Source organism: Anomaloglossus baeobatrachus, chromosome 5 (assembly GCF_048569485.1).
Source record: "Anomaloglossus baeobatrachus isolate aAnoBae1 chromosome 5, aAnoBae1.hap1, whole genome shotgun sequence".
NCBI classification, from domain to species: Eukaryota; Metazoa; Chordata; class Amphibia; order Anura; family Aromobatidae; genus Anomaloglossus; species Anomaloglossus baeobatrachus.
Genome location: NC_134357.1, coordinates 475,414,337 through 475,440,884, shown reverse-complemented (window position 1 = coordinate 475,440,884; position 26,548 = coordinate 475,414,337). Strand labels below are relative to the sequence as shown.

The following is a 26,548-nucleotide window of genomic DNA, read 5'->3' as shown; positions in this document are numbered from 1 at the left end:
GGTGAAACTGGGCGGTACAACCTGTAGAAAATGAGTACCAGCAGAATAGTGAGTGCAGCTCTGGAGTATAATACAGGATGTAACTCAGGGTCAGTACAGGATAAGTAATGTAATGTATGTACACAGTGACTGCACCAGCAGAATAGTGAGTGCAGCTCTGGAGAATAATACAGGATGTAACTCAGGGTCAGTACAGGATAAGTAATGTAATGTATGTACACAGTGACTGCACCAGCAGAATAGTGAGTGCAGCTCTGGAGAATAATACAGGATGTAACTCAGGGTCAGTACAGGATAAGTAATGTAATGTATGTACACAGTGACTGCACCAGCAGAATAGTGAGTGCAGCTCTGGAGTATAATACTGGATGTATCTTGGGATATGTAATGTGTGTACACAGGATTTATCTTGCCTTAAAGATCACTTTAAGGGTGGACAGTAAGTTTCCAGAACTTCTGTGTTTTCCTTTTTCATCAGACTTATGCTTTTATTCCAGTAAGCGTATTTGATTTCCTCTTCTTGTGTTTATCGTACGTGACACATGGTTTATATATGACCTGTGGTCGGGGGGAGGGGTGCAGTCTGGTTTATAGTGTGATCTTATTGACCTTGATATAATTTGGTTGTTCTTTCCATCCTTTCAGCTTTGGAGGAACCACGTGTCAGTTTGTCCGCCATGAGGGCACCAGCTCAGACGGTTACCTCGCACACATCTTCCGTCACGCTGCCAAGGAGCTCTTTGACATGGAGGTGCAGGAAATCACATACAAGACATTAAAGTGAGTCCATTCATGGAAATGCGGTGACATGTACAAAGGCTCTACAAACACATAGAAGTGGCTCTAAAAGGGGCACATACTGCCGATATCCAATCTATTGTCATCAGTCTATTCTTAATAATATATTTTTATTTTTTATTTCTAGAAACAAAGACTTTCAAGAAGTGTGCTTAGAGAAAGATGGAGAGACCGTGCTGAGATTTGCTGCCGCTTACGGGTTTAGGAACATTCAGAACATGGTACTAAAATTACGGAAGGGGAAATTTCACTATCACTTCGTGGAAGTCTTGGCCTGTCCAGGAGGTGAGTGCCAAAAAATGTTGTGGGTTTTTTGTTTAAAAAAGTTGCATCTTTGAGTTGTTTATGTCATGGCAACTATTCACACTCAGATCACATATGTATAGTGGGCTTGCCTGGTATATGGCGAGGCTTGTGAGGGACCTTCAGGGTATATGGCGAGGCTTATAAGGGGTCTTCACGGTTTATAGCAGGGCTTGTGTGGCGGTCTTCTGGGTATATGGCGAGGCATGTGAGTGACCTTCACGGTATATAGCGGGGCTTGTGAGTGACCTTCACGGTATATGGCGGGGCTTGTGAGTGACCTTCACGGTATATGGCGGGGCTTGTGAGTGACCTTCACGGTATATGGTGGGGCTTGTGTGGAGGCCTTCCCCGTATATTTTGCAGAGCTTCACATCTAACTGTGTACCTTCAGACTGGCTAGAGCGTCCATACTGACTCCTGTCACAGAAAGACATGGACATCAGAACTGGATCATGGAGCCATGGAAGAAGGCGGCTTAATCTGATGAATCATGATTTGCCATGTGCGTCATTTGCCATGGCAATGGCAAGTTTAAGCAGGTTAATTGATGGTCGGGAACAGTCTCAGGAACATTATTTAGAGTAGAAGATGGTGACTAGTCTCTAAAGTGGCAGATCTGTGTCCTATGGATCATCTGTGGGATGTGCTAGATCTATGGCAGCCTGGACATCCTCAAAGGTTATGTGGAGTCAAGAGCTCTATTAGGGCTGTATACACCACATTAGGCGGGTGGTGTTCATGTGACATTAGAACATATCTTTATTTTTTTTTATTTATTTATTTATTTATTTTGTCATTCTGTTTTATAAGTTCCTAAATATGTTTTCTTTTTTTCTAGGTTGCTTGAATGGAAAAGGTCAGGCACAGTCAGTAGATGGAAAACCAGAGCGGGCCCAGCTGCAAGCCATGGAGGTTTTATTCACAAATGTGCCAGTCCAGAGCCCAGAAAGTAACCCCCACATACAAGAGCTATACACCAGCTGGCTGGAAGGCGAAGAGTCCCAGAAATCCAGAGACGCCCTACATACCAAATATGTGCCCGCTACCCAAAACGCTGCCCGCGTGGATATGAAATGGTGACAGATCCTACCACTGCCAGCGGGCATGATGATATAGACTCGGCACTGCAATATAAAACGGGCAGCGGACGGCCGTCAGTACGCCTATGGATGACGCCTACTCCGTCCCCTTTAATGTCGCCAACCTCTCAGGTGGCACGTACTTGTTACAGACGATTTCCCAGTGGGCAGCTGTATGTTCCTGATGTTTGTGTCCTGTAATAACGTGTTGCCCATCTCTGTTAATCGTTTTCAGCATTATATTATTTTTTTTTTTTAATTAATTTTTTTTTTTTTTCTTAAAGGGGTAAAAACGGCGGCCTAAGGCAGTTAACCCCTCCAGTGTCAGAGTGCAGTTTGTTGTCTTATTTATATAGAGTTGCCTAAGTTTTCTTGTCGACGTGGAATCTCTCAACGAAGCAGATCTTAATGGGGCGGGTTTACGTTGGGATCAAGCAGATCGGGAGAAATAATCTGACCTTGCTAAAACGAGCGCTCATTTGGTGAGGGCTCATATGATATATTTTAGTTTTATTTCTTCCTTTTAACGTCAAACACCCATTATTCCCCAATTAACCTGCCCAACTACCTGGGTTTGACGTGCATTGACATGAATATGGGATTCCACTCCATCTTGACAGGCAGAGATTGTTGTGATTTAATAATCCCTCCCTTTAAAAAAAAAAAATTAATTATAAAGGGAGGGATTATTAAATCACAAAAATAATAAACTCATACATTTTTCATTAAATTAAAAAAAAAAATAAAATAAAATTTCGCCAATCTAATCCTCCACGGATTCATCACAGAGGCTCCAGGGATCGCCGGTGGCTTACTATACATAGTACTAAACTACTACTACTGGCACCATGCCTCTTATTACTTAGCGGTGATGCCAATAGTAGGACCGGTGACCTCCTAAAGCCAATGATTGGCTGCAGTGGTGATATGTACATTAGCACTGCAGCCAATGAGACCAGAAGGACCCATTTTGAGGTTCTTTGGTTGGGAATGGGGGAATGAGGGTTTTTGTTTTTGGTTTTTTTTTTTTTGGTTTTTTTTTTTTTTTTGTGTTTTTCTTTGACATGATATGAATTTGAAAGGTTGGACTGCCCCTTTTACTCCTCTCCAATAATAGAGCGCCCATGGTTTCCTGCTTGGTGCTATCCCCGTCCATTATTTGTGTGTATTTTTAGTAATGTCCTACAAGATGTGGCCTTTCCTGGTTTATCCAAAAATTGGAAATTAAGGGAAAAAAACCCTTTGGTTGGTGTGAGGAATATACCCGTCCTAACCATCCACTGCTGTCTACATCATCAGTGAACGCAATGGTACTGGCCCATAAAAAAAAAACCCCAAAAACGCTATATGGGTCCTTCCATGTATTCTATACCTGACTTGGATGTTTTTGTGTTTTTTGGTTTTTGTTTTTTTTATTTTGTTATTGTGTTTTTGGGTTTTAAGGAAATTCTTTCCCCACCCCATCATTAAAGTCATTGGTAGAATAGACAAAAAAAACACCCAATATCCTTTGTCACTGCGGTAATACATTCCAGTGTGGCAAAATTGGTAAGAACAGACCCCCGCCCTAGACGCACATTTTAAAAAGGGGAATCACAAACTGACTGTTCAAATCCTTCATAAACAATTCAATCAAGTGTTTTGCACCGACCGACCATCAGACGTCATTCACAAGGGGAGGGGGGGAGAACATGTGATGTGTGAACGTGGCCTATGGAAGGCCTTTTACTATAATACAAGCTGCAGACACTAGTTTAGTTTTATTCAATTCCAAGGCATGGTCCACATATATATAATATATATATATATATATATATATATATATATATATATATATATATATATATATATATATATATATATATATATATATATATATATATATATATATATATATATATATATATAATGTGTATGTAATATATATGTAATATATATGTATGTATAAATATATATATTTTGTATATTCATTGTGCCCCATTCTTTGCTTATAATCCCCCCAAAATTTTGGAAAATAAATAAAAATATTAAATGCTAATTATTTTAATGTGTTCCCCTTGCACGATGGCTGCACATCAGTTTTCCAAAGCTCCTTTTTATCTCATTGTTTTATGTTATTGTGTACATTTTTTTTTTTCATAGTTCTTTATGGTTTGTTTGTTTTTTTTTGTTTTTTTTTTTGTTTTTTTATTTCTGCATTAATAAAAAAAAAAAGCCTTCAAAAATATTTGTTGGTGTGTTTTATGAATCTGCCGTCCATTGCTGTGGATTGAGGACTGTGTTCACTTTCTCTAGGATCACGGTGTTGGTCATCAGTTCCCACTGGCGGCAAGTATGCCAGGAGTACTAAAAGTACAAGGAAGCTGCAATTCCACTGACATCCATCCGGTGCTTTACCACTTTAGTGACCGGGCCTACATGTGCCTATTACAGAAGCAGGCAGATCGGAAATCCACCTGCAGTTGTTAACCAGTTAAACCTCGCTGTCAATCTCTGAAAGTGGGATTTGTCAAACTCCAGCGGCGAGCGCATCATTCCCCCGTTCCCATCGGCGGCCCCATGACGTGATCGCGGGGTGCTGATGGGTTTTCATGAGAGCCAGGTGTCAGCTAAGGGCCGTTTCACATATCCGACATTTCGCCGGATTACCGGATCCGGCACACTCCAGTACAGTGTTAATATTGTACAATGGCATCGCGGCAAGCTCCGGTCACATGACAGCATGTGACCGGATGTTGCCGCGATGCCATTCTACTGTATTACACTGTGCTGGATCCGGCAATCTGGTGAAATGGCGGATGTGTGAAACGGCCCTAAGGACCTCTGTCTGTGATTATTATCCTCCTGTAAACGCCGGCTGCAAGCGACATTCGCATGAATTGGTGATTTCTGCTGTACAACGCGGGGCCGAAACTAACGACGCTTACGCCCTCTGCACCACACAAGCGATCGGACAATCACAGATTCATGTCCCCTAAGGGAACTAGTAAATAGACGAGAAAAGTTTTTGAAAAATAATAAAAAAAAAATCACCGCCCCTTTTGCCCCATTAAAAAAAAAAAAAAAAAACCAAACATTTGGTATTGCTGAGTTCAGAAATATCTTATATCAAAATCTAATATATAAAGCTGAATGTGTGTATGTATGTCTGGGATTGGCATCTGCACCGTCGCAGGTACAGCCACAAAATTTTGCACACTCACACTTCTGGACCCCGAGAGCGTCATAGGCTATGTTTTGAGGGGAAATTTTAACCCCGCGCTTTACAGTTATTCAACAAAAAACCTGCCTCTGTTAAAGCGAATGGAGCTGGGAGCCACAGTGCAGCCAGAACTTCAGAAGAATGCGCAGCTACGCCCTTAAATGGAATATTGGCGTGTCACAATGCAGCCAGGTAACAGAGTAAACGGGAAACGGGTTGTAAATCTGCACCAAGGACTCAGAGGATTCGAAGGAGATTTATGCTTCTTTTATTAGCATGCACATGTCTACGCGTTTCAGGAGTCACAGCTCCCTTCGTCAGGACAGCAGGCAAGGAACATCAATGAGATTTACAACCAGTTTACTCTCTGTTATCAGCCAATTTTGGGACTGCTGCTGGACTTGGATTTCTACATGCGTGCATAGTGGTTGTGACAGACTCGCCTATAATGGTTGTGCCAAATACTTATTTTCACCCTTTCCATCACCTGGGTAAGACCCTATTGCGCTTTCCTTTTCACAGTTTGCGCTTTCCTTTTCACAGTTTTCTACCTAACAATGCAGCCAGGGAAAGAGACAGATACAGACAGGGAAAGAGGCAAACACAGACAGGATAAGAAACCGACACAAAGAGACAGACTGACAGGGAAAGAGACAGACAGGGAAAGAGAGAGACAGGTTAAGAGACAGACACAGACAAAGAGACAGACACAGGGAAAGAGACACACAGGGTTAGAGAGACAAAAACAGGTAAAGAGACAGGCACAGGGAAAGAGAGAGGGAAAGAGACAGACTGAAAGAGACAGGGAAAAAGACAGTCAGAGACAGACAAAGAGAGAGAGAGCGAGACAGAGATATATACAGAGGGGGAGACAGACATTATAATTACATTTCTATCTATTTGTTTTGTGGTTTTTGTGTGCAGAATACATTTTTGTTAATACATTCTATTTTGTTAACAGCACTTATTAACCCGGGCGAAGCCGGGTAGTACAGCTAGTATAAAATAAATTTAATATCAATAATCGGCATATGTAAAAAAAAAAAAAAAAATTCTAAACTCCAGAATTACGGGGGGTTTTTTTTTACCTGCCACAATAAGAGGCAATCAAAACATCACATTACGGTATAATTAAAAACGTCAGCTCGGAGGCCAAGGTGCAAAAAAAAAAAGTCCTCGCACAACCCCAGATCCTGAAAAATGAGATTGTTACGGGTCTTTGAAAATGGTGACAATAGCTCCATAATATTTTTTTTTTTTTCCCTCATTTACAAATTTCTGATTTTTTTTTTTAGGGGTTTTGCCTCTTGGAAAAAAAGGGGGGGGTTAAAACGGAAAATCGCCCCGGAGGTGAAGGGGTTAATGCAAATTGACATGATGGGAAAGCAAAAACTGTTGCTGTAGTCCCTATTAACAGCAGCATCTTAGGGGTTATTGGGTGACTCTGTAACATGGCTTCACCTCAACAACGTCCACTCAGTCATCTGTGTATTCTGCTGTAGAACAGATAAAGATGGTTGCTAAGGCATTGTCCATAGCAACCAACTACATTCTAAAGTCTGGAAGATGAAAGAAGCAGCTGGTCTCTTCTAACCAACTTTAGAACACTGGGAAGAGTTGCCCCTGGCAACCAGTTACTGCTTTCCTCAGTGTTCTACAGTTAGAAGGTGAAATTCCCATGGCAACCAGATGTTCCATTCACCTCTTAACCAACTTTAAAACATGGGGGGAGAGTATTTGGTTGCCAGTGCAACACTTCTCAGTGTAGTGGGGTTAGACAATGTTCACGTATGGATCCTACTAACGAATAACATGAATTCGAGTTTCTGCAGCAGCTGAGGTTTGTGAATATAACAATGCCATACTAAACTGTCAACTGCATTGCATCTCACAATGCCCCCCTACCAGTGTTATGGACGAAGTTGCTTGGTGGCTACAAATATCCAGGGGGCTAGCCACCATAGGCCAACCTCACCAGCCAGCGTGCCACCTGGCCAACCTCCAGAACATTGCCCCAGGCCATCCAGTAAAAACAGATCCTCATATTTAATTGTCAGGCATTTTAACAGAAGCCCCAGTAAATATCTGTAGAAGGATCCGCTCTGTTAACATCTGCATCAGATCTCCTAATGCAAGATCCTGTTTTTCTTTTTCCTCAAAATCTGCAAAGAAGGTTCTTTGTAGATTTTGGCATTTTCAAGAAAAAAATATTTCTTTTTTTCTGTTAAATGGTAAGCCAATAGATCTTACAGAATTCAATGGGGTCATTTCTGCTAGAAACAAAAAGCAGCAAATTGTGGTTGCTTGAGCAACTGAAGCATAAAAAAAATGCTCTGGAATAAAAAAAAGCATATTTTTTGTTTTTTAAGAAAAAAAAAATATTTAGGTTCCACCGAGATTTGAACTCGGATCGCTGGATTCAAAGTCCAGAGTGCTAACCATTACACCATGGAACCAGCTGATAGCTGAGGCATGACACACGGCTGATGACTCCCTCTGCTGGGTCTGATGGTGCAATCACAGGTCATTGTGTATACTGGTCTCCAAGTCTATCTGCCCCGCACTGTAGGCTACAGTCACACTTCTGTTTTTGCATCAGTCACAATCCGTCGTTTTGAGAAACAACTGAATCCTGCAGAGCTTCAGTTTTTTTCCCCATAAACTTGTATTAACAACGGATTGTGACTGATGGCCCCGTGGTGCATCCGCTATGCAACTGATCAGTCGTTTTTTTGTAGCATAAAAAAAAAAAAACGCATCGCGCAGGATTCCGTCGGTATCTGTCATGGTTATAATGGAAGCCTATGGGCGCTGGAATCCGTCGGAATCCGTTCAATGACTGATTCCGGCGACAGATCCGTTTTTAGCAACAGAGCATGCTCAGAAGTGGAAATTCCTGTCTGTCGGTCTCTCTCTCTCTCTCTCTGTCGGTCTCTCTCTGTCTGTCTGTCTCTCTCTCTCGCGCTCTCTCTCTCTCTCTCTCTCTCTGTCCATGTCGGTCTCTGTCTGTCTGTCGGTCTCTCTCTCTCTCTGTCGGTCTCTCTCTCTGTCTGTCTGTCGGTCTCTCTCTCTCTGTCTGTCGGTCTCTCTTTTTCTCTCTCTCTGTCTGTCGGTCTCTCTCGGTCTCTCTGTCTGTCGGTCTCTCTCTCTGTCTCTCTGTCTGTCGGTCTCTCTCTCTCTCTGTCTGTCGGTCTCTCTCTCTCTGTCTGTCGGTCTCTCTCTCTGTCTGTCGGTCTCTCTCTCTCTCTGTCTGTCGGTCTCTCTCTCTCTCTGTCTGTCGGTCTCTCTCTCTCTGTCCATGTCGGTCTCTCTCTCTGTCTGCCAGTCGATCGGTCTCTCCCCCTCTCTCTCCCCCCCTCTCTCCCTCTCTCTCTCTCGCCCCCCCCTCTCTCTCTCTCTCTCTCTACCCCCCTCTCTCTACTTCATACTCACTGATCACGGGCGCGGCGCTGCACGGCTGTCACACTGCTCCCGCGGCTTCTCCAAATTTTGAAAATGCCTGCCACTCATTATTCCATCTTGTATTCACTGCTTCCTCCACATACCGGCACCTATGATTGGTTGCAGTTAGATGAGCCCCCACGCTGAGTGACAGCTGTCTCACTGCAACCAATCACAGCTGCCGGTGGACGGGTCGCTATCTTGCAGTAAAATAAATAATTTATAAAAAAAAACGGCGTGCGGTCCCCCCCAATTTTGATACCAGCCAAGGTAAAGCCACATGGCTGAGGGCTGGTGATCTCAGGATGGGGAGCCCCACATTATGGGGAACCCCCCAGCCTAAAAATATCAGCCAGCAGCCGCTCCCCGGAAATGCCGCACCCATTACATGCGTGTGTGTGTATGTATGTATGTATGTATGTCCGGGATTGGCATCTGCCCCGTCGCAGCTACAGCCACAAAATTTTGCACACTCACACTTCTGGACCCCGAGAGCGTCATAGGCTATGTTTTGAGGGGAAATTTTAACCCCGCGCTTTACAGTTATTCACCAAAAAAAACTGCCTCCATTAAAGCGAATGGAGCTGGGAGCCACAGTGCAGCCAGAACTTCAGAAGAATGCGAGGCCACACCCTTAAATGGAATGTTGGCGGGTCACAATGCAGCCAGAGAAAGAGACAGACACAGACAGGGAAAGAGGCAGACACAGACAGGGTAAGAAACAGACATAGACAGGGTAAGAGACAGACACAAAGAGACAGACAAAGAGACAGACTGATAGGGAAAGAGACAGACAGGGAAAGAGAGAGACAGGTTAAGAGACAGACACAGACAGGTAAAGAGACAGACAGACAAAGAGACAGACACAGGGAAACAGACAGGCAAAGAGAGGGAAAGAGACAGACAGGGTAAGAGAGACAAAGACAGGTAAAGAGACAGACAAAGAGACAGACACAGGGAAAGTGACAGAGGAAAAGAGGGAAAGAGACAGACAGGGAAAGAGATAGACAGGGAAAGTGACAGAGATAGATAGACAGACAGGGAAAGAGATTGAGACAGACAGAGAAAGAGACAGAGACAGTCAGAAACAGACAGGGAAAGAGAAAGACAGACAAAGAGATAGAGAGAGAAACAGAGATATATACAGAGATATATACAGAGGGGGAGACAGACATTATAATTACATTTATATCTATTTGTTTTGTGTTTTTTGTGTGCAGAATACATTTTTGTTAATACATTCTATTTTGTTAACAGCAGTTATTAACCTTCTTTCACCACTTTATTAATCCCCAAATACCCCTCCAGGTCCGATGTAATCCACACGAGGTCCCACGACGCTTTCAGCTCTGCTATGTCGGCAGCTGACCAGAGCAACTGAAGTGAGTCATGCTGTCAGCAGTGACGTCACTCAGGTAGTGCTGGGGTGTGTGCAGTGATGATGGGGGCGGTAGTGCCGGTGTGTGTGTGGTGATGATGGGGGCAGTAGTGCCAGTGTACGCGGTGATGGGGGCGGTAGTGCTGGTGTGTGTGGTGATGATGGGGGCAGTAGTGCCTGCGTGTGTGAAGTGATGATGGGGGCTCTCTCCCTCTCTCTCCCCTTTGCCAGGTAACGGATCAGGTTTTTTTACGGATCTGTCCCATTAGTTGTGCAACAATCTGCAACAGGTCAGTCACATCATCCACAAAACTGATTGTGACTGATGCAGAACAACGGAAGTGTGAATGTAGCCTAATAGTGCCACCCCCGCCCCTTTTTGTGTTCCTATACAGTAACAATATACCTTTTTGAACATATACATTAGCATTGTTCTGCCATTGTGTTCCTACACAGTAAAAATGCCCTGTGTATGTCCTACACAATAATAGTGCTTCTCTTGGGGCTGTACAGTTATACGACACTCTATGTGCCCCCTTTTGTCCCCCTATACTGTTGTAATGTCCCCATTTGTTTACCCACACAATAATAATGGCCCTTTTATCAGCCACATTCATTGGTATTGTTTGCCTCTGTGCTCCTATAAAGTAGAAATTACCTCTCTGTGCCCCTATACAAATGTAATGTTCCATGCCCAACACACTAGTAATGTCCCTCTTTGTCTCCCACTTTTGCTCCAACACAAAGATGCCCTTTTATGACCCTCTGTTGTAGTAATACCCCCTGTATAGTGGTAATGTCCCCTGTGAGCCCCTGTACAGTAGTAATAACCCCTATACAGTAATAATACCCCCCTGTACAGTAGAAATGCCTCCATGTAGAGTAGTAATGCCCCCTGTGAGCCCCTGTACAGTAGTTATGCCCCCTGTACAGTAGTAATAACCCCTATACAGTAATAATACCACCCTGTACAGTAGAAATGCCTCCATGTAGAGTAGTAATGCCCCCCTGTGAGCCCCTGTACAGTAGTAATGCCCCCTGTGCAGTAGTGATGCCCCCAATATAGTAGTTATGTCCCCAGTACAGTAGTAATGCCCCTGTGTAGGAGTAATGCCCCCAGTACAGTAGTAATGCCCCCTGTACAGTAGTAATGCCCCCTGCACAGTAGTAATGCCCCCTGTGTAGTAGTAATGCCCCCTGTACAGTAGCAATGCACCTGTGCCGCCCCGTGCTCGGCGGGAGCCGAGCCGCTCGGGTCCAGACCTTCAGTGGGTGGCTCGAGGGTCTCCGGACCCGGGGGTCCCACGGTCACTCCGATCTAAAAGGGGTTGGCGGTTTGGAGGGGACGTAGGTGTACGGCCGAAGCCTTGTTTAAGTTCGTGACGCCACCCATGGGTTGTGGTGAAGGTGGACACCACCGCTGCAGTTATGGGGCACCCTGGGGAGATGTTGTGCAGCAAGTTGTTAACCCCTCCGTGGGTAGGGATGGTGGCCCTGGGACCCGTTGGGGGAGTAGTTGGGCGGTGCAGGGAGATGGGCGGCCGGAGGGCACTGATGTACTCACTATTAGTAAACACACACGAGTCTCTGGTAAACCAAGGTGATGGTGGTCGGTGCCCGCAGCTGGCTGCAGTCTGGTCCCCCACCCGGTTGGTGGTCTCTGCCTTTCTCCTGCACCTGTTTGTGTGATGGTGGACTACATGCGCTTGCAACTACAGGAGTCCACTCCCTTGCTTGTGGTCGCCTAAGGAGCCCTTTGCCCGCAGACACTGGCCCGTGGGATCTCTCTGCCGTGGCGGTGGCTTTCTATCACCCTACTTGGGCTGTTGTCTTCAGTCGGGTTTTTGGGTGAGATAGAACCTATAGTCCTGGCCCCAATCAGTTAATTAGCTAGCCCTCAGTAGCTTCTGGACCTAGCTTCAGGGTCTGAGTACCCCCCTTTGTGCTCCGGTTTCCGAGTCGGTTCCCTGGGTCGGTACCGGCGGGCCACTACCCTGTCCCGGTCCACCGCGGTTCCACCGAGCCGTCTTCCCGGCTCCTGCAGGCAGAGGCCTCCGTCTGCCTCCTAGCCAAGGCACCAGGGCTCCTACCCTGGCACCTGTCAGATAGTTGCAGACCTGACACACAGGCCTGCCTCCACTTCGCTTCACCTCCACTCACAGACTCTTCAGACCAAAACTGACTGTGTTTTCCTGCATCAGGCTATGTGCGCACGTGTGCGTATTGCATGCAGTTACGCTGCGTTCTGCGTCCCCAGCACAATCTATGAAGATTGTGCATGAGACGTGCGCACGTGGCGTATTAGAACGCAGCGATTCGGCTGCTGCCCGAAGTGTGCGTTCTAAGAAGTGACATGTCACTTCTTCCGTGCGCTTTGCATGCTGTCTATAGGGAGAGGCTGCATGCAGAGCGCACGAATTCTGCAGGTACCAGGCGCTTCAGAATGGAGCTTTTCAGCTGCGCTCTGAAGCGGACCTTTTGTGTGCCGTGCAGAGCGCACATGTGCTCACATAGCCTCAGGCTCTCTGAACTCCTCGGTGGGCATGTCCAAAAGCCTGGCTCTGCCCCCTGGTGTGTCCATCAAGCACTGAGGGGGTGACTAGGGTTTAATGTTTGGCTGCTGTCACCTTGTTAGGGGACTGGTGTAGTGCGGGGCTCTATCTGTGACTACCTGGCCCGGCCAGGGCGTCACACACCCAGTACAGTAGTAATGCCCCCTGTGTAGTAGTAATGCCCCCAGTACAGTATTTATGCCCCCTGCACAGTAGTAATGCCCCCTGTACAGTATTTATGCCCCCTGCACAGTAGTAATGCCCCCTGTACAGTAGTAATGCCCCCTTGTACAGTAGTAATGCCCTCCTGTATAGTAGTAATGCTCCCTGTATAGTAGTAATGCCCACTTGTACAGTAGTAATGCCCCCCTGTACAGTAGTTATGCCCCCCTGTACAGTAGTTATGCCCCCTGCACAGTAGTTATGCCCCCTGCACAGTAGTAATGCCCCCTGTACAATAGTAATGCCCCCAGTACAGTAGTAATGCCCCCCTGTACAGTAGTAATGCTCCCTGTATAGTAGTGTACCGCCCCGCGGTCTCGGCTGCGGCCGCCGAGCCGCTTGGATCCGTGCTCGTGTACTGCGGGTGGTGGCTCAAGCCTCTCACGGACCCGGGGGTCACGCCGCTCTGAAAGGGGGGTAGTGGCGGTGCACGCAGGGGTTTGGGTGGAATAGGTAAAGTTCGTGACGCCACCCATGGGTTGTGGTGATTGTATGATGGACACCACCGCTGCCGTTGATTAGGCCTCCCGGGGACGGTGTTATGCAGCTCGGTGTTAGCAGGGGCGATGGTCCCGGGGGCCCGAGGGAAGGGTGCTGAGGCGAGGGAGCGTGGGCGTACTGGACGCAGGTGCGGTGCAGTGCGGAGCGCGGCCCGAAGGCGCTGATGTACTCACTCTGACACAAGATACTAGAGTCTCTGGTAAACCAAACGGCAGAATGGACGGGGCCCGCAGCCGGCTGCAGTGTTCTCCCTGGATGGGTTGGTGATGGTTGTCGTTTCCCTGTACCTGTGTTATGTAGATGTTGACTCCTGTGCCTGGACACTGGTAGTCCGCTCCCCGGCGTGTAAATGTCGTAGGAGCCCGGTTGCCCGCAGGCGCTGGCCCTTTGGATCTCTTGCCTTTGGCGGTGGCACTTATCCTGGATGGTTGGGCTGTTGCCTTCAATCGGGACTTGGGTGGGTGTGACGCCCTGGGCAAGCCAGGGGTCACAGGTCACAACACCACACGCACCACACATTCCCTGCAGGTACACACTAGGTCAAAACACAAATCCTTGTTGCCTTCCTCCAGGGGCTGGTGTCCACACCAGGGGGTGGGCCAGGCGGTTGGCTCCACCCACCAAGGAGTTCACAGCCCTGGAGGCGGGAGGAACCAGGCAGATAGAGTTTGGAGGAGGAAGTGAGAGGAGTTGAAGTCTAGCTGAGGGCTAGAGTAGAGTCAAGCTAGGGAAGTGAAGGAGTAAAGATAGAAGTGGAAGTTCAAAGTGAGAGGAAGTGGTAGAGGAGCTAAAAGAAAAGCAACAGAGAAAGTGACAGAAAGAAGCCTGAAGTTAGTCCGGGTGTGTGCCCCGGACTGAGACAGCAAGGTTGGCAGACGGTGGTGACTGTCTGCAGGCGAGACTGATTGGAGGTTGCCGAAAGGACCGTGGACGGGTGGTGACCTGGCGGTACCGGAGAGGTATACGAAGATTAGTCAGCACCAGGGCAGGGGCCTTTCGGATCCCGGCAAGGCTAGGAGTTGCCGAATTTGCCAAATCCGTCAGTGAAGGGGACGACTGTCTCCCAACAACCAAGTCCCGTTTGAAGGCAACAGTCCGACCGTTAAGGGGAGACACCGCCACCGCCAAGGCACCAGTTTCCCAGGGCCAGCGCCTGCGGCCAAGAGTGGAGCTCCTCTGGCTCATATCTAAGCTGGGGAGCGGGTTACCGGTGGGAACCCATCGCTACCAAACAACAACACATAGGTGCAGGGAAGAGACCGTCACCGTCAACTGCAGGGGATATCAGCAGCACAACCGTCTGAGGGACCCGTCCAACCAGCCGTTTGTTTACCGAGAACTGTGTCGTGTTTACTGGCTGAGTGAGTACCTCCGTGCCGTGCGGCACAGCGCTGCCCCTGCACCTCCACAGGCCCCATACCCGCCTGTCCACCATCCAACCCCATTACTGGGCCCCGGGATCACCAACCCCTACCCACGGAGGGGCAACACAACAACTGGCTGCTCCATACCATCACTCCCGGGATCCCCAGCCAGAGCAGCGGTGGTGTACACCTAATCACCACAACCGTGGGTGGCGTCACGGACAATAAACTATCCCCACACCCAAACCCCCTTTCATTCACGGGCGAGGAGCGCCGCTCGAGTCCCTGGGATCCGGCCCATCACTCGAGCCACCGAGCAGCGGCAGCAGCAGGCCGCAGCAGCCGCAGCGGCAGCCGGACCCGAGTAGTAGGGAGAGCGCGGCATCCCCTCCTCCGCCCGCGACATGGGAATGAACCCCTGAGGTCCAGACCACAATCAGTGAATTTGACTATAAGAGCGGCTTCTAGCCTAGTCGGGGTCTGAGTACCCTGCCTGGTGCTTGGCTCCCAGTCGGCTCCCCGATTCGGTACCGGCAGGCCACCGCCTGACCCCGGTCCTACGGTTCCACCGACCGTGCTGCCAACTCCTGCAGACGGCCACCACCGTCTGCCGACCGTTCTGGAGGTGCCTGGGCTCCGACCCAGACACCTAGCAGTTCCACTGACGGGCCTGGTCTCAGGTCCGCCTGTGCGTGACTTTCCTCCTCTCCTTCCACTCTCCTCAACTCCCTGACTGAACTGAACTGAACTGTTTTCCCGCCTGTAGGCCTGTGAACTCCTCGGTGGGTGGGGCCAACCGCCTGGCTCCGCCCCACCTGGTGTGGACATTAGACCCTGGAGGGTGGCAGCAAGGGTTTTTGTGTGACTGATGTCACCTGTCCGGGAGAGGGGTGTGTGTGATGTTGTGTCTGTGACCCCCTGGCTAGTCCAGGGCGTCACAGTAGTAATGCCCCCCTGTATAGTAGTAATGCCCCCAGTACAGTAGTAATGCCCCCCTGTATAGTAGTAATGCCCCTGTACAGTAGTAATGCCCCCAGTATCGTAGTAATACCCCCAGTACAGTAGTAATTCCCCCTGTGTAGTAGTAATGCCCCCTGCACAGTAGTAATGCCCCCTGTACAGTAGTTATGCCCCCGTATAGTACCGTAGTAATACCCTCTGTACAGTAGTAATGCCCCCAGTATAGTAGTAATGCCCCCTGTACAGTAGTTAAGCCCCCAGTACAGTAGTAATACCCCCTGTACAGTAGTTATGCCCCCTGTACAGTAGTAATTCCCCCTGTACAGTAGTAATGACCCCTGTACAGTAGTAATGCCCACTGTACAGTAGTAATTCCCCCTGTGTAGTAGTAATGCCCCCTGGACAGTAGTAATGCCCCCTGTACAGTACTTATGCCCCCTATACAGTACTAATGCCCCCTGTACAGTAGTAATGCCCCCTGCACAGTAGTAATGCCCCCCTGTACAGTAGTAATGCCCCCTGTACAGTAGTTATGCCCCCTGTACAGTAGTTATGCCCCCTGTACAGTAGTAATGCCCCCCTGTACAGTAGTAATGCCCCCTGTACAGTAGTAATGCCCCCTGCACAGTAGTAATGCCCCCTGTACAGTAGTAATGCCCCCTGCACAGTAGTAATGCCCCCTGTACAGTAGTAATGCCCCCAGTACAGTAGTAATGCCCCCTGCACAGTAGTAATGCCCCCTGCACAGTAGCAATGCCCCCTGTACAGTAGTAATGCCCCCTGCACAGTAGTAATGCCCCCTGCACAGTAGTAATGCCCCCTGTACAGTAGTTATGCCCCCTGCACAGTAGTTATGCCCCCTGCACAGTAGTTATGCCCCCTGCACAGTAGTAATGCCCCCTGCACAGTAGTAATGCCCCCTGTACAGTAGTAATACCCCCTGCACAGTAGTAATGCCCACCTGTGATATAATGTTCTTCTCTGTGCTCCTATACAAAAAATAGTCTTTTGTTCCCTAGTGTAATGATATTTTTAGCACAAATTGCATATATAGGGGTACCCCAAAAATCATGAGAAACAAAACCTATTTTATTCAGTGCTGTTCTTTACGTTGATTTTTTAGTTTACCAAATTGAATAAAAATCTTAGGTTCCACCGAGATTTGAACTCGGATCGCTGGATTCAGAGTCCAGAGTGCTAACCATTACACCATGGAACCAGTTTAAGTCTATGGTGGAAATTGCCGCCTAACAAGTAGATTCGTTCCTTGCTTATTGGGCAGTCCAAACAGTATTATAATGTAGAACAATTTTTATTTATTTATTTTTATTATTTATTATTTTTTTTTTAAACCCAAAAGGAAGTATAGAGAGTAAATACATATACGGTAGTATTACCAACTAGATCCTACACAGACTGCAAATAGAGGATGTAAGGGACAGTGTGAATTGAATATCTCCACCAGATATGTACATGGCGATTTCTACATTATAATAATAATAATAATAATAATAATAATAATAATAATAATAAATAAATAAAATAAAAATATTTCTCCTAGCAGAGGATGGTTTCGATCCATCGACCTCTGGGTTATGGGCCCAGCACGCTTCCGCTGCGCCACTCTGCTACCTGTTCTCATACTGCAGTTTATGCCTATATAAGACTACTCTACGTCATCACTGGCAAAAGAGCAGGAAATATGTCTGTATTTATTTCACACTTTGCCCGATGGATGAATTCCCTGACGATTCTTATCTCCTGAGGTAAAAGCCCCGGATCAGCAGTAATTGCCTCAGGTGATAGACTTGTCCATATATTCCACAGTCACTGCCGTCTGTAACAGCCACAGCTGCCACCACACGTTCTCCCAGCATCCTATGCGGTGCGGATTACATTTGCATATTAATTTGTGACAAAATATTTCTTATCTTTTATCTGATTAATTTATTTAAAGTTTAATTGCAACATTCATAGAATGCTATATAAAACCTTTCAGAATTTACTGAAAAAAATAAAAATCTCCCTAAGCTAAAATATTCCTCTTTCCAGGACTATATATAGCGGTCAGGTCAGCTAAGCATTCGTGCTCGCTTCGGCAGCACATATACTAAAATTGGAACGATACAGAGAAGATTAGCATGGCCCCTGCGCAAGGATGACACGCAAATTCGTGAAGCGTTCCATATTTTGACGCATTTCTCAACACAATTTATTTTTTACCCTCATTTCCTAAGTTGAACAACATTTTTTTACCTCATTAACCACTTCATGCCATGGACATTTTACATTTTTTTCGTTTTTCCTCTCCTTCTTATTCCAAAAGCCATAGATTTTTATTTTTCCTTCAATATACCCTATAATGGCTTTTTTTTTGTGTGAAAAGTTGATCTTTTGAATGACATCAATGATTTTACTATATAAGGCCCGTTTCACACGTCAGTGAAAAACAGTGACGTTCTTCACTGACGTGTAAAACACGCACATATCCCTCCGTGTGCCGTGATTCACGGCACACGTGGGTTGTCTAAGTGCAATCCGGGCTCCGTTCTCCGTGGCCCGTGGTTGCACTTAGATATCAACTCACCTGTGCCCGCTCCCGCTCTCCATGGTGCTGATCGCTCCCGCGGTGCAGCATCCGTCCGGCGCTGACCTCCGCAGCAGCTGCTTCCGGGTCGGCTGTGTCGTGCATCATGAATATGCGTGACAATAATGAGCCGGCTCAGAAGCAGCAGGGAGAACAGGCTGCAGAGAGCGCCGCTGGAGCCGGGTGAGTAAAAATGCTTTTTATTTTAGAAGCACTTTTTTTTGGCACGTGTCTCACGGATCACACCATAGTGTGGTCCGTGGGACATCCGTGATGCCAGAAAAAAATGGACATGTCTGTGTGCGGCAATCACGGACACGCGGGTACGCCGCACGGAGACACGTGCAGTGAAAAATCACTGATGTGTGAGCAGACCCATTCATTATAATGGGTCTGCGTATGTCAGTGATTCTGGTACGTATAAAAAAAAAGCACAAATGTACCAGAATCACTGACGTGTGAAAGGGGCCTAAAGGAGTGGAAAATGGTAAAAAAGAAATCCAAGAGCACTGAAATTGCTAACAAAGTGCAATTCCGCATTGTTTTTTGGCTTTTTATATACCACGTTCACTATATAATAAAACTCACCTGGTGGTATCATTCCCCAGGTCAGTACGAGTTCATACAGACCAAACATCTATTGTTTTATTTTATTTAAGTAGTCAAAAAAAATTCTGAAATAAGTAAAAAAAAATTGTTTTTTTTTTCCAAGGACCGTAACAGTTTTAATTTTTGGGGATCTGGGGCTGTTTGAGGGCTTATTTTTTGCACCTTGAGCTGACTATTTACTGATAAAATTTTGGGGTAGATATAATGTATTTTATTACAATGTTAGGCTCTGTGCACATGTAAAGTATTTGGTGCATGTGTGACGCTCTGGACTAGCCAGGTCGTCCCAGGTAGTCCCATACACACACGCTCCCCTCCCCCTTAGTAAGGTGACAGCAGCCAAACTACAAAACCCTTGTCACCTCCCTCCGGGTTTGATGTTCACCCACCGAGGAGTTCACAGACCTCGAGACGGGAAAAACAGTAGTCTAGTTGAGCTTTGACAGTGAAGTGGAGTGGAGTGAAGTTCAAGGGCAGACCTGTGCCTAGATCTGCCATAGTCTACACAGGTGTGTGGGTTGGAGCCCAGTCACCTCTGGCAAGGAGGCAGACGGTGGTGGCCACCTGCAGGAGCTGGGACTACAGCCGGTGGAACCATAGGGACCGGGGACGGACGTTGGCCCGCCGGTACCGAATCGGGGAACCGATTGGAAACCGGAGCACCAGGAGGGGTACTCAGACCCAGTACGAGGCCCAGAAACAATCGGGCTGAGTCAAATCAACTGATTGAGGACTGGACTTTAGGACCTTTCCCACACAAGAGCCAACTGAAGACAACAGCCCAACCATTAGGGTAACGCCACCGCCCAGGCTTAGAGACCCGAGGGGCCAGCGTCTGGGGCAAAAAGGGCTCTCCCGACACATATCAAATCGGGGAGCGGACTACAGTTGCTCAGGCATAGGAGTCGTGATTTCTACTTAAGTGAGATGCAGGAGAAAGGCGTAAACTAGCAACCTATTAAGGGGAAAACTGCAGCCGGCTGCTGGCACCGTTCACCATCTTGTTTGGTTTACCAGAGACTCCAGCGTGTTTGTCATAGTGAGTACAACAGTGCCTTCGGGCCGCGCACCGCACCGCACCGACACCCCAGCACGCATCCATCCCCTCGCCTCAGCACCTCCCTCGGGCCCCCCGGGACCATCATCCCCCTACCCATGGAGGGGTTCAACACCAAACTGCGCAACACCGTCCCTGGGAGCCTAGTCAACGGCAGCGGTGGTGTCCATCCATTCACCACAACCCGTGGGTGGTGTCACGAACTTAAATCCCCATGCAAACAACCGCAGCTCCGGCCGTGGACCTCCCCACCGAAGTCCCTACGTGTAGCGCCAACCCCCTTTCAGAGCGACGTGACCCTCGGGTCCGTGAAGAGCTCGAGCCACCCACCGATGAGCACGGATCCGAGCGGCTCGGCAGCCGACCGAGCCCCGGGGAAGTACACATCGACTCTTCTGGCGTCACGAACAGGATTGAACCCATCCACTTACCTGTGTAAGTGCGCCTTGAAGTTCTTGTCAGCGGCGTCCCGCTGAAAAATTACAGAATCCGCCATCTTGTCACCTTCCTGTGGCGCGAAGTTTCCCGCCCAAGCCATCTTCTCCAAGCAAAAGTGCGCGAAAGTAAAGCCCCGCCCCCTGTTAGCAGAGCGGTGCAGAAGGCAAGCGGACTGCCCCGAAAAGACCAAGGGGGGGTGGGTGAAGATCCTGCCTCATGTGACTGAGGGGATAAAGGGCAGGGACTCCAGGACTCTGCCCCCCGTTGTGTTCCTGGACCCCAACAGGGCAACATGTGTACCGCCCTGAGAGGGCTCGGCTGCTCGGGCCGAGCCACTCGAGATCCGGGCTTGGGTTGTTGGTGGCTCGAGCGCCTCCGGATCGGGGGCCACGTCACTCCGTTAAGGGGAAGCGGTGGGGATGGCGGTGTACGATGGGTGTCGGGTGAGCCGTGACGCCACCTATGGTTTGTGGTGACGGGATGCACCACCGCTGCGGCAGGAGTGGAGGGTATTCCCGGGATCGGTGTTGGTGGCGCAGCCTCGGTGTTAACCACTCCGTGGGTAGGGGCGGTGCATCCCGGGGCCCAATGGGGACTGAGATGGCGATGGGGAGCAGGGCGTCACGCTGTGGTGCCGTGCCCGGATGGCACTGGTGTACTCACGATTAACCACACTCAGAGTCACTGGTAAACCAAAGTTCGATGATGGTCGGTGCCTGCAGCCGGCTGCTGATGTCCCCTGTGAGGTTGGTGATGGCCCCTTTTCCCTGCACCTCTGGTCTTGGTGTTTGGCTCCCCTGCCTGGGCAGTGATAGCCCACTCCCCGGCGTTCAGCTGCCGGAAGAGCCCTCGGATGCCCGCAGGCGCTGGCCCGTCGGGTGGTTGGCCTCTGGCGGTGGCGCTCACTCGGTCTCGGTGGGCTTTTGCTGTCTTTCTGGTCTTGGGGTGAGAATGAACCTGTGAGGTCCAGACTGCAATCAGTTAATTTGCCTACACTTAGTGGGTTCCAAGCTAGGACGGGGTCTGAGTACCCGGTTTCTGGTGCTCTGGTAACGGTTGACTCCCCGGTTCAGGTCCGGCGGGCTCCAACCCCTGCCCGGTCCCTATGGTTCTGCCGGTCGTACACCGGTACTCCTGCAGGCGGCCACCACCGTCTGCCTGCCTGACGTGATAAGGGTCCCAGGCTCCTACCCTGGTCCCTGACAGCTTTGCTCCTCCATACCTCCTGTCACTGTCGCTCTACAACTTCCGCTGTTTGTATTTCCTGCCTCAGGACAGTAGTCTCCTCGGTGGGCATCCTGACTCTGCCCACCTGGTGTGCCCTACTTGCCCTGAGGGAGGCATCAGGTCTCCCTTACGGGTGACTGTTGTGTCCTAACAAGGGGTGGGTGTGTGTGTGTGTGGTGTTGTGAGGGCCAGGGAGGACCGGTAGGCCCAGGAGGTGGATCTACTGGACCGAGCACCCCACCTGGAGGGCAGGGTACACGGTAGCTGGAGCACTAGCGTGGCAGAAACGGGAAGAACCAGGTCACCAGGGTCATGGAGTCCCATAGGACAGTACAGGAACAGGTGCAGGTATCAGGAAGCAAAGACAGGACCAGGTCACTAGGGTCACAGCATACTTTAAGGCAGTAATACAGGAAACAGGAAAAAAAGGACCTGAGCACCTAGCTCACAAGACAAAGCCAAGAAACACAAGCGATGATCAGGCCCCGCCCACATGGAAAGGCCAGTCTTATATACCCAGCACAGCCTCAGGTCATTTCCAGTTGCAGCAGTACTAGGCCTATAAGACCAGGTGAGTGGGCGCGGCCCGGTCCTATACAGAAACATGTGTCTAAGACTCAGAGTCAAACTCCTGAGACCTGGAACAGGACACAGGGGAGCATGAGCGGGAGCGGCAGCCGTGACCGGCGGACACGTGGACTGGATCAGTGAGCAAGGAGCGGTGGTGCGATGGCGAGACTGGATCAGTGAGCATGGAGCGGTGCAATGCAGGTGCGACCGGATCAGTGGGTACGGAGCGGTGCTTGGATGGTGAGACCGGCTCAGTCGGTAAGGAGCAGTGCTGAGGCATCGGGAGCGTGACAGGTATTGGTGGTGTTGTTACCTGTGACCCCTGGGGTCCAGGGCGTCACATTCCCCCTTGGTTTAACGCAGACCGACCGCGGGCTGCCCGACCAACTTCGGTTTATTTTTGTTTTCTTTTTCTGTCAAAGGTAAAAACAGAATTATTTACAATTATAATAACATTTTTACAAAGTATAAGATTTCTGAAGGTCTTACCATAACGGGAGGCATTTTGTTTTAACGTTACGTAACTTTATTAACGGAACGGGTTCATGTCCTTCCGCCTTTCCCACCCAAACAACCTAGCCTTGATGCTGCCCCTAAGAAATGGGCAGCACCACTTTTCCCCAGTCCGGAAACAGGAACACAGCTAGATCACCCAGGCGGGAACGGGTACGGTGCGGCCCATCCAGTAGTTGCTCAAGGGCTCCCCGGAGGATGGTCACCAGTCCCAGTGGTGACCGGACCCCAGCCTGCTCTGCTGCGGGTCCTTCCTCCAATCTGCCTCTCCAGAGGTTAACGGAACGGGAAGGCATGTAAAGGGGCAGGATGGGGCAATATTTTCAAGCCCAAAAGTTTTTGGGTGGCCAGCAAGTCCATGGCCTTGTCCATGAGCAGTCAGTCATGCAACAGGGGTGAAACGGGGATCAAGCACAAATCCCAATGCGGACGGGTCTATTTAGTAGCAACGGCTACCGGTAATCAACTTTATTCATCCACAGGGAACTCTTCTTCCACCTCCACATCAGGGGTGTGCGGTGGAGGAGGGGGCTGCCTGCCGCTACGGACATCCAGGGCAAACCAGCCCCTCTCCCCGCGGTGCCGAGTGTAGTGCACCAAGTCACCGGGCAGAAGGTCACGGTCTGGGTGCCTGAACGGGAGACTGGCATTCACATCCCGTCAGGAGAAGAATACCTCCGCTTCCAGGCCGGGGTCATAGAGGAACCCCCAGTCTCTGTCCCGGTTAAATCTTCGTACCTGGCCCTGGTAGGTTGGGCCCCGCACCCAATATCCTGCACTTTTCAGGTGCTCCTTTCCTTCAATGGTACGGGCAAGGACCTCTTCTCTCCTCTTCTCCCTGGCCGCAATCTCCCAGGTCAGTTGGCTAGGCTGCCGCTCCCAATACGCGGCTTCTGAACGCCCAGGGTCTACTGCAGTGGGGGTCTGGCCCAGCCGGCGCTCCCCGGTGTCGACCACGATCGGCCGCTGCGGCTGAGGGATCTGGTCTGCTCCCGTCTTCCATACTGCCTCCCCCACTGCCCATAACGGTCGCCGCTACCTCTCCGCTCGGATCCCCACCCCAGTCAAAGGTGGCAGAGTCCGTCCCAGACGCCTACGAGGAGCCACCTGTGGCCGCAGCACGCAGACAGCCGCCCGTGCGGCCTGCACTACCCCCGCTCCCGTGGAAGGCCAATTCCCGGAAGGTGCCCGTGCCCGATGTAGTCCCGCCGGTCTCGGAAACAGTCCTGCTTGAGGAGGTCCCGGCCCCGGCAGTCCGCCCGGCCAGGGAGAAGGGCGCTGCCCGGAAGAAGGCCCAGCAGGTGAGGCTGGTCGTCTCTGGGTCTCAGACCTCGGCTGAGGTCCCACGGGGTGGCCGCTGTCAAGCAGCAGTGCCAGCCGTGACACGGCGGGGTTCCCCACGGAGAGTGTCGGTCGTCGCCGGCACCGGGGAGCACCGACTTGGCCAGACCCCCGCACAAAGAGACCCTGGGCAGGTAGACACCCCGTATTGAGAGCGGCGGCCAAACCAGCTGGGCCAGGAAATCGAGGCCCGGGAGAAGCAGAGAGCAGAGATCCTGGCCCGTACCAACCGGGAAAAAGAAGACCTAAGAAGCGCCACCTACCGGGTGCGGGGCCCCAGGTATCAGGGCCAGGTCCGGCGCTTTGACCTCGACCGTGGATGGGGATTTATCTACGAGCCCGGCCTGGAGGCTGAAGTTTTTGTCTCCCATCGGGATGTGTACCCATGGGTCACCCGGACCGTGACCTGGCACCCGGTGAACTGGTCAGCTACACTCGCCATTGCGGGGAGAGGGGCTGGTTCGCCCTTAGCGTCCAGAGGAGGGCATACCAGGAAGGCCCGAGGCGCTCCCAGTCCCCTCCTCCACCGTACAGCTCTGAGATTACAGTGGAGGAAGAATACGAAGAAGATGAAGGTTAAAGGGAGCGGATCCCGGCTGCCAAGTTGAACACAGTCCCCGTTGGGACCATACTGCCCATCCCCGTTGGGACTTTGTTTTGCCCCGTTTTAAAAGAGACAAGGCTGAGAACTGGCAGGCCACCCCAAAAACTATTTGGTTTGTAAATAATTCCCTTGACCGGCCTGTCCCGTTTCACGACCTCCGGAGAGGCAGACTGGAGGATGGGCCTGCGGGAAAGTGATGGCCGAGGCCTGCCACCACTGCAAGCGGTGGCGATCCTCTGGGCCCGGGGGTCCCCTGGACGTGGGGCCCCTGAGAGACCAACAGGTGTTCAACCCTGTACCCATCCCGTAAAGCAACACCTGGGCCCGTTCCTGGGGAAAACGGGTGCTGCCCATTTCTTAGGGGCAGCATCAAGGCTAGGTTTGTTTGGGTGGGTGACTGAAGGACCCGGTCCCGTTCCCGTGTTAATAAAAATTTACATGTTGCAACGTTTAAGAATGTGCCTCCCACAAGGGAAGATTTGAAAATATCCTTGAAGTTTATACAAAAGTTATTATACTTGTAAACCTGTTTTAATCTTTTTCAGTTGCAAAGCACAAAATAAACCGATGGTGGAGCCCGTGGACGGTCTGCATTAAACCAAGGGGGAATGTGACGCCCTGGACTAGCCAGGTCGTCCCAGGTAGTCCCATACACACACGCCCCCCTCCCCCTTAGTAAGGTGACTGTGACGCCCTGGGCAAGCCAGGGGTCACAGGTCATCACACCACCACACCCTACACCCCAGTTAGGAACACCAAGGCTAACCAAAAATCCTTGTTGCCTTCCTCCAGGGGCTGATGTTCACACCAGGGGGTGGGCCAGGCGGTTGGCTCCGCCCACCGAGGAGTACACAGCCCTGGAGTCGGGAAGAACCAGGGGATGAGTTTAGGAGGAGGAAGTAGAAGGAGTAAACAGTGAGAGTAGAGACAGTGGAAAGTGACAGTTGTAAAGCCTGAAGTTGGTCCGGGTGTGTGCCCCGGACAGTGACAGCAAGGTCAGCAGACGGCGGTGATAGTCTGCAGGGGGACTGCTCGGAGGTTGCTGGAAGGACCGCGGACAGGTGGTGACCCGGCGGTCTGGAGCAGTATACGAAGAACAGTCAGCACCAGGGCAGGGGCCTTTCGGATCCCGGCAAGGCTAGGAGTCGCCATAATTTGCCAAATCCGTCAGTGAAGGGGACGTCTGTCTCCCAACAACCAAGTCCCGATTGAAGGCAACAGTCCAACCACAACTGAGAGACACCGCCACCGCCAGGGCACCAGTTTCTCAGGGCCAGCGCCTGCGGGCAAAGTAGGGCTCCTCCGGCCCATATCCAAGCCGGGGAGCGGGTTACCGGTGGGAACCCATCGCAACCATTATCATCATAGGTGCAGGACAGAGGGACCGTCACCGTCACCTACTGGGGAAAGCAAGTGCAGCCGTCCGTGGGAACCGTCTTTCCAGCCGTGTGTTTTACCGAGAACTGTGTCATCGTCTCAGGCTGAGTGAGTACCACAGTGCCGCAAGGCACAGCGCTGCCCCCGCGTCCCTGCGCCCACCAAGCCCTGCATCTCCCACCTCATCACTGGGCCCCGGGATCACCAACCCCTACCCACGGAGGGGCAACACAACAACTGGCTGCTCCATACCATCCCTCCCGGGATCCCCATACAGAGCAGCGGTGGTGTCAACAAATCACCACAACCGTGGGTGGCGTCACGGACAATAAACAATCCCCACACCCAAAAACCCCCTTTCACTCACGGGCGAGGAGCGCCGCTCGAGGCCCCGGGATCCGGCCCATCGCTCGAGCCACCGA

At 50.2% G+C, this 26,548-nt stretch overlaps 1 protein-coding gene and 3 non-coding genes across 4 annotated transcripts in view; 2 read left to right on the top strand and 2 right to left on the bottom strand.

Moving 5' to 3' along the window:
• NARF (nuclear prelamin A recognition factor) overlaps positions 1-3,972 on the top strand; it is a 30,498-nt gene extending 26,526 nt beyond the window's left edge. The window contains exons 9-11 of the mRNA XM_075347870.1: positions 646-780; positions 926-1,083; positions 1,943-3,972. Coding sequence (XP_075203985.1) covers positions 646-780; positions 926-1,083; positions 1,943-2,184 — 535 coding nt within the window. The 3' untranslated portion in view covers positions 2,185-3,972. The remainder of the gene's footprint in view (positions 1-645; positions 781-925; positions 1,084-1,942) is intronic.
• A 3,797-nt stretch (positions 3,973-7,769) lies between these two features.
• On the bottom strand, positions 7,770-7,841 carry TRNAQ-UUG (transfer RNA glutamine (anticodon UUG)). Its single transcript has one exon. It is a non-coding gene; the product is annotated as a tRNA-Gln (tRNA).
• Positions 7,842-16,950: 9,109 nt separating this feature from the next.
• TRNAQ-CUG (transfer RNA glutamine (anticodon CUG)) lies at positions 16,951-17,022 on the bottom strand. Its single transcript has one exon. It is a non-coding gene; the product is annotated as a tRNA-Gln (tRNA).
• An 867-nt stretch (positions 17,023-17,889) lies between these two features.
• Positions 17,890-17,996, top strand: LOC142313525 (U6 spliceosomal RNA). Its single transcript, XR_012754520.1, has one exon. It is a non-coding gene; the product is annotated as a U6 spliceosomal RNA (small nuclear RNA).
• Positions 17,997-26,548: the final 8,552 nt, after the last annotated feature.